At 28.7% G+C, this 6,272-nt stretch overlaps 1 protein-coding gene across 1 annotated transcript; it reads left to right on the top strand.

The window, feature by feature from the left end:
- Window positions 1-522: 522 nt before the first annotated feature.
- Window positions 523-5,586, top strand: LOC105642105 (uncharacterized). Its single transcript, XM_089717438.1, has 16 exons — window positions 523-782; window positions 870-927; window positions 1,024-1,145; window positions 1,498-1,548; window positions 1,638-1,757; window positions 2,124-2,243; window positions 2,329-2,464; window positions 3,102-3,272; window positions 3,486-3,632; window positions 3,794-3,900; window positions 4,005-4,086; window positions 4,205-4,346; window positions 4,435-4,594; window positions 4,684-4,800; window positions 4,893-5,019; window positions 5,099-5,586. Exons 1-16 carry the CDS (start codon window positions 670-672, stop codon window positions 5,336-5,338), a joined length of 2,013 nt encoding a protein of 670 aa, XP_089573564.1. The 5' UTR covers window positions 523-669; the 3' UTR covers window positions 5,339-5,586.
- The last annotated feature ends 686 nt before the right edge of the window (window positions 5,587-6,272 follow it).

Raw genomic sequence — 6,272 nt, 5'->3', positions numbered from 1 at the left:
TACCGATTTTATTATCCAACCCGGATCATACCATAGTCCGGTCTCTAGTTGAACTTGCCGGACCAATCAGGTTTTAGAATAATGATTTCTAATTAAGAAATTACATAAAACTTTATGGGATTCATTTCACCTGATTTTATTACATAATTTTTCAGCAAATTTTATCACATAAAATTAATTTAACTTTAACAAAAGCTAATTGTTGCCGAATCTTTTTAATAGATTTCAGTGATCAAGTTTTTGTACCTATGGTTAAAAGTTACATGCCTAATCTAAGCCATTTTTTATTGAAATATTTGTTATAAATCCAACCATAATTAGAAAGCTACATAATGCATTTGCTAATCCTCTCTTGGTTGTGAAAGCAAATACCTAAATTAATAACTTTATAATTTTAGATTTGTGGCACATATTATTTATTACCATAATTTTCTCAATTTTCGTTGCTTTTACCGTATAATTGATTACTTGTTGATTATAAATACTGTAAAGATTATCTCATTTTGTTGTAGTTCCCTTCGAAATTCATAGACTTAGTTTGGAAAGGAGAGGAAAGAAAATATTGAAGGAAGTAAAGATTTTTCTTTCTTTGATATTTTCTTCACTTTTTTTCAAGGGAAAATCCTTTTCCCTTAAAAGAATCCTCCTTTCCAAACAAAGAGTTAACACATGACTATGAAGAAATCTTATTCTATTTGCATGCACTTGGAAATATTTGCTTGCATATGGTTACTAAATGTGATGCAAGTGAGTCTTTGTTCTCCACTCAATTTTTCTCACAGGTAGGAATTTACTTATTTTAATTAAAAAATTATTTTACATATCTTAATTACATTTTTCTTAAGAGTTAACATTTTCTTTATTTGTAGGAAAATTTTGACCAGCAGGTTGTCCTCTGGAGTTGTATTGCGTGAAGAGCCTAAATTTGTAATTATGAATTCTTAATTTCTTTTCTTTTCTTTTCTTAAAAATATATTATTTTTCATATAAGGCTATGAATAACAATTGGATATCTCTTTTTAGGTGGTGATTGATAATGGAATTGTTCGAGTTACTTTATCCAAGCCTGGTGGTTTTGTCACTGGAATAAAATATAATGGAGTTGAGAATATACTAGAAACTAAAAATGATGATGAGGATCGTGGGTATGCATATATAAGCATTTATCCTTCTCATTTTGGTTAAAGCATTTTTAAACTTTTATTACTATATGTTAATAAGGTCGAGAGTTTGAATTTTATGGATAGAGAAAATACTGGCTGAAAATGCTTTATCCATTAGTTGACAGTCGGACGTGATCCAAATTTAGTACTAACTTAGTGGGATGGAAATCTGTCTTTTTAATATCAAGGAAAAAAAATCTCAATAGTATCTGACAATATTAATAAAATGAACTTTCCATTTATTAGATTAGTTATATTTTACAAGATTCCATTTTTTTTTTAATTTTATACATATATTAATTACGTCCTAACAAAATTTTAATTCACTACGCAGTTATTGGGACATTGTTTGGTACAAACCAGGGGCTGAGGGCATTTTTGACAAGTAAATTGCCTCTTGAACAAGTAACTATATATAAATTGACTTATATACATGTTGCTTTTAAACTTGAATTGTATATGAATAATTTACAGGTTACACGGAGCAAATTTTAGTGTTATAACGAAAAATGAAGACCAAGTGGAAGTTTCTTTTAATAAAAAATGGAATATTTCCATGAAAGATAACATAGTTCCTCTAAACATCGACAAAAGGTATGATTTTCTCATGATAATTTTTTTTCCAAGAAAAAAGATTTATTGGTAGCACCAGTTTAGTTCAAATTATAACTAAATTGAAAATCTAATGAGGAGAATTGGATAAAAACTGGTCTGAAAGTTTTAATTTTTAACCAAACTGAAATTGAAAGCCTGAGTTCAATTCCTGACCCTATTTTCCATTGTTTTAACACGAATCAGTTTGAAACTATTGATGGAAATAATAGTTGTGAAAAAAAAGTAAATAAATAAATCACAGAAGACTGAATTGGGTCTCCTGGTTCTAATTGAAACCAAAATTGATAATCCTAAGAATAGTTTAGAAGATCAAATTCAGCCTTAGTTCTGATTGAATTTTTGTAGGTATATACTGCGGCGTGGGAGTTCAGGATTTTTCACTTATACTATAATGGAACGTTTAGAAGGGTGGCCTACTGTCAACATGGATCAAATTAGGATTGTTTTCAAACTACAAAATAAAATGTAACAAAAGTTATTATTCTAATTTACTTTTACTATCGAAGTGGTTTATGATACATATATAAGGTCTATAATCTTCAATGATTAGGTTCAACTATATGGCAGTATCAGACAACATACAAAGGATCATGCCTACATTTCAAGATCGTCAAAACAGTCAAGCTCTAGCATATCCTGAAGCTGTTCTCTTGACCAAAACAAGCAATCCAAAATTGCGTGGAGAGGTAAAGGTTTTGGATAGTATGATCATGATTCGATCTTAAACTTAATTTGAATTAGTCAAAATCAGTACCAAACAATGGTAAACGGTTTTTAATTTCAAATCGCAATAGAAATTGTGTATTTAAAATTCGATTTCCATTTTTCATTTTTTTAAACCAAAATTGGTGAATTTGATTTAAAATCTGCAGTTTGGATTTGCAAGTGAAAACAATATTTCAAAAAAAAAAAAACTACCAATTTGCTCTTTTATTTTATTATAATTCTCTAAAATAAATTTGAAGGCTTTTTGTTAAATTGGTTTAGAATTTTCATTAGTACTATTTATTATTATATTATTATTATTATTTATTCTAGTTATAATTCTCAAAATAGCTTTATAAAGCTGGAAAATTATTATCTAATTTGATTTTAAATTAGAATAAAAATGAAATCTACAATTCTAAAATCAAAACCGATCATTATGTTCATGCTTAATTTTGAATTTTGCTATTTTTAACTAAATAACGAAACTATATATTGTAAATAGACATATAGTTTCGCCTTGGTCTTCAACTTTTACTTTTTAAAATTAAACATATATGAATTCATATATTATGAGTTGAAATTTCCTTAAGGTTATGATATAATGGAATGTATTAGGTCGATGACAAGTATCAATATTCTATGGATCGAAAAGATAGCAAAGTGCATGGCTGGATATCACAAAATTCGGCAATGGGAATTTGGGTGATCCGACCTAGTGATGAGTTCTGTACAGGTGGACCCTTTAGACAGGAACTAACATCTCATGCTGGTCCATGTCTTTTATCTGTAAGTTTATACCATAAGCTTATTAATAAAAAAAGATTTTTTTTAAGTAAAAGCACAAATTAGAATAACATTATTTTACAATTTCACCATTAATTCATAAAACATAATTTTGAAATTATTGAAAATAATAAAACCTAAAATCAGGTTTATATGTTGACTAAACATACCATTAAGTTATAACTAATATTTCAAATATCATTTACACATATGCAGATGTTTACTAGTTCTCATTATTTGGGGAAGTATAAAAATACAAAATATGAAGAGCCATGGAAAATGGTTTTTGGGCCTGTTTACATTTATCTTAATTCCAACTCAACTGCTGATAAACAAGCACTTTGGAATGATGCTAAAAGACAGGTAGATTCTTAACACATGATGTTTTTTTTTTTTTTTTTGACCTAAATAAAAATATTTATTACCAACAGAATGTAACGATATTTAATATATATTTTTTTAATTTCATTAACTCTCATTATATGTTTTTTTCTCAAATATACACATTTCATGTCAATAACTAGATGTCAACGGAAGTTGAAAGTTGGCCATACAATTTTACTCAATCAAAAGATTTCTCTTATTCTGATAAACGAGGAACTGCCTCAGGCCAAATAACAATAATAAATGAGTATGTCATAAGATTTTTATTTATTATTATTTTTTGATTAAATACTAAAAATTTTTGAATATTGCAATTAATAATACATTTTCTACTTTTTTAATATTAATTAGAGGGAATTCCAAATTGGCAAATGGTGCTTATGTTGGCTTGGCAGCTCCAGGAGATGTAGATTCATGGCAATTTGAAACCAAGGTTAACCCTCCATAACCTTTATATCTTCTAATTATCTATGAAGCAAAAATTGGAAAATCTTACTTCTGATTACTAATTAACTATTTCATATATTTTCGCTTTTCTTATTTTCTTTTAGGGTTATCAATTCTGGACTCAAGCTGATAATGAGGGGTGTTTCACAATTGAAAATATTCGAGTTGGAACTTATAATTTGTATGCATGGGTTCCTGGATTTGTTGGAAACTACAAGTATGGTGAGAACATCACCATTACACCAGGTACCCTGTGCTTTCCTTCTTTTTTTTTTTTTCTTTAGTTCTTCAATTTAATTTTAAAAATTAATTAGTAATTAATTTGTAAATGTAGGAAGCAATATTAAATTGGGTGTCCTTAACTATGAATCTCCTAGAAATGGGCCAACCATATGGGAAATAGGGTATCCTGACCGATCCGCTGCTGAGTTCTTTGTGCCGGATCCAGAGTCAACACTTACAAACAAATTATTCATCAACCAACCAACTGAAAAGTTAGCTCTCATCAACAATTATCAATTCCAAATCTTGGCACGTAAACAATATTTTATTCCTTAACATATAACTTCTTTTTAATATGTAGGTTTAGGCAATACGGATTATGGGAACGATACACTAACTTATATCCTACAGAAGATCTTGTATACAATGTTGGCACTAGTAACTGCAGTCGAGATTGGTTTTTTATTCATGTACCAAGGTATTTTCTCTCATCATTGATTGAAAATTTTTATACTAAAGACAATACAATCCTTAAGATAACTTGAACGAAAACTCGTTGTTGCATTTCAGAAATACTGGGAAAGATGTGTACAAGCCAACCACATGGCAAATAACTTTCGAGCTCGAAACTGTGATTCAAACTGGAAATTATACATTGCAATTAGCCTTAGCATCTGCTACTGAAGCTGAAATACAGGTACTATAAATCCTCTCTTATTATTACTTGTAAACTTTTGCTAAATGGGAACTTAACTCAAACTCTATTCATAATTAAGGTGAGGTTCAACGATCCAAATGCCAAGCGACCTCTTTTCACAACAGGGCTAATAGGCAAGGACAATGCAATTGCAAGACATGGAATTCATGGTATCTACTGGTTTTATACCATTGATGTGCCTAATGATGTACTTGTTAATGGAAAAAATACAATTTATTTGACTCAGACAAGAGTTGCCGCAATTTTTCATGGTGTAATGTATGATTACATACGTTTGGAAGGGCCAACAAGTACCTAATTTGTTAGCTACAAATTTTTTTAAAGTCATGCTTACATACTTTTAAGCATGATTAATTCCAATATAAATGTAAATAAGTCGATTAGGTACGGCTTAATTGGTCTTTTCAGGTTTTATATAAGATATGGAGAGTAAGAAGTCTCAATTTTGAAGTATATCGTATACAGGGGTAGCCTACCCTCTAATGTTAATCTCTAATGATATTTTGGCTCATTAGGTCTCTAATAAAAAATAAAAATATTAATGCATGTGAAATTCCCCTCCATTTAATTTTGAATTTTTGTTTATTTACATTTTTTAATAAAACAAAATGAGAGATTATTCAATCCAGCATGTTTATCTACATCTCTATTCACATGATGATCAACTTTCACAATTTCATATCAAATAAGTACTTAGTTTCCCTTGTATGAACTCCATAAGAGGAAAAAAGTTCCATGTGTGCCCAAATAACAAGAATGATTCTATTGTATTGGATTTTGAATTGGGCTTTTAATTTACAGGTTAAAATAGGCAAATTTTAGTGTGATAACGGGGAAATATAAATCAAGTGGAAAATGTGATATTTCCATTATTAATGACATAGTTCCCTAAATATAGATAAGATTTACAAATTAATATCTAAGATTTAATCCCATTAAACTATTTAGTCATATTGTCTAAATAAATATCTTTTTAGAGGATAAATATCATAATATTTAACTATTTATTTTTTCACATTCAATATTGTGGTACTATTATTTGGTTTTTTATTTTACGACCAAAATAACACCCTTTAGAAGGAGGACTAAATGGTTTAACATAACTAAACTTTAAAAGATAATCAGGATATTTATTAAACAAGATGGAACCAAGCTATAATATTACCTTTTTTTTTTCACTTTGATTATTGGACTTAATCAACAAAATGGATCAGGCTCAAGCCTAAGCTGTT

The sequence above is a fragment of the Jatropha curcas genome, chromosome 2 (genome assembly GCF_041381405.1).
Source record: "Jatropha curcas cultivar XTBG-Jc1 chromosome 2, XTBG_Jcur_1.0, whole genome shotgun sequence".
Taxonomy (NCBI): Eukaryota; Viridiplantae; Streptophyta; class Magnoliopsida; order Malpighiales; family Euphorbiaceae; genus Jatropha; species Jatropha curcas.
This window is presented reverse-complemented; position numbering and strand designations above follow the sequence as displayed.

What these genes read in the sequence shown, in the direction of transcription:
- LOC105642105 (XM_089717438.1), top strand. Translation starts at nt 670, where the DNA reads ATGACTATGAAGAAATCTTATTCTATTTGCATGCACTTGGAAATATTT. An exon ending in AATGATGATGAGGATCGTGG is followed by an intron (nt 1,146 to 1,497) that starts GTATGCATATAT and finishes TTCACTACGCAG; the next exon opens with TTATTGGGACATTGTTTGGT. An exon ending in ATCCAAAATTGCGTGGAGAG is followed by an intron (nt 2,465 to 3,101) that starts GTAAAGGTTTTG and finishes GGAATGTATTAG; the next exon opens with GTCGATGACAAGTATCAATA.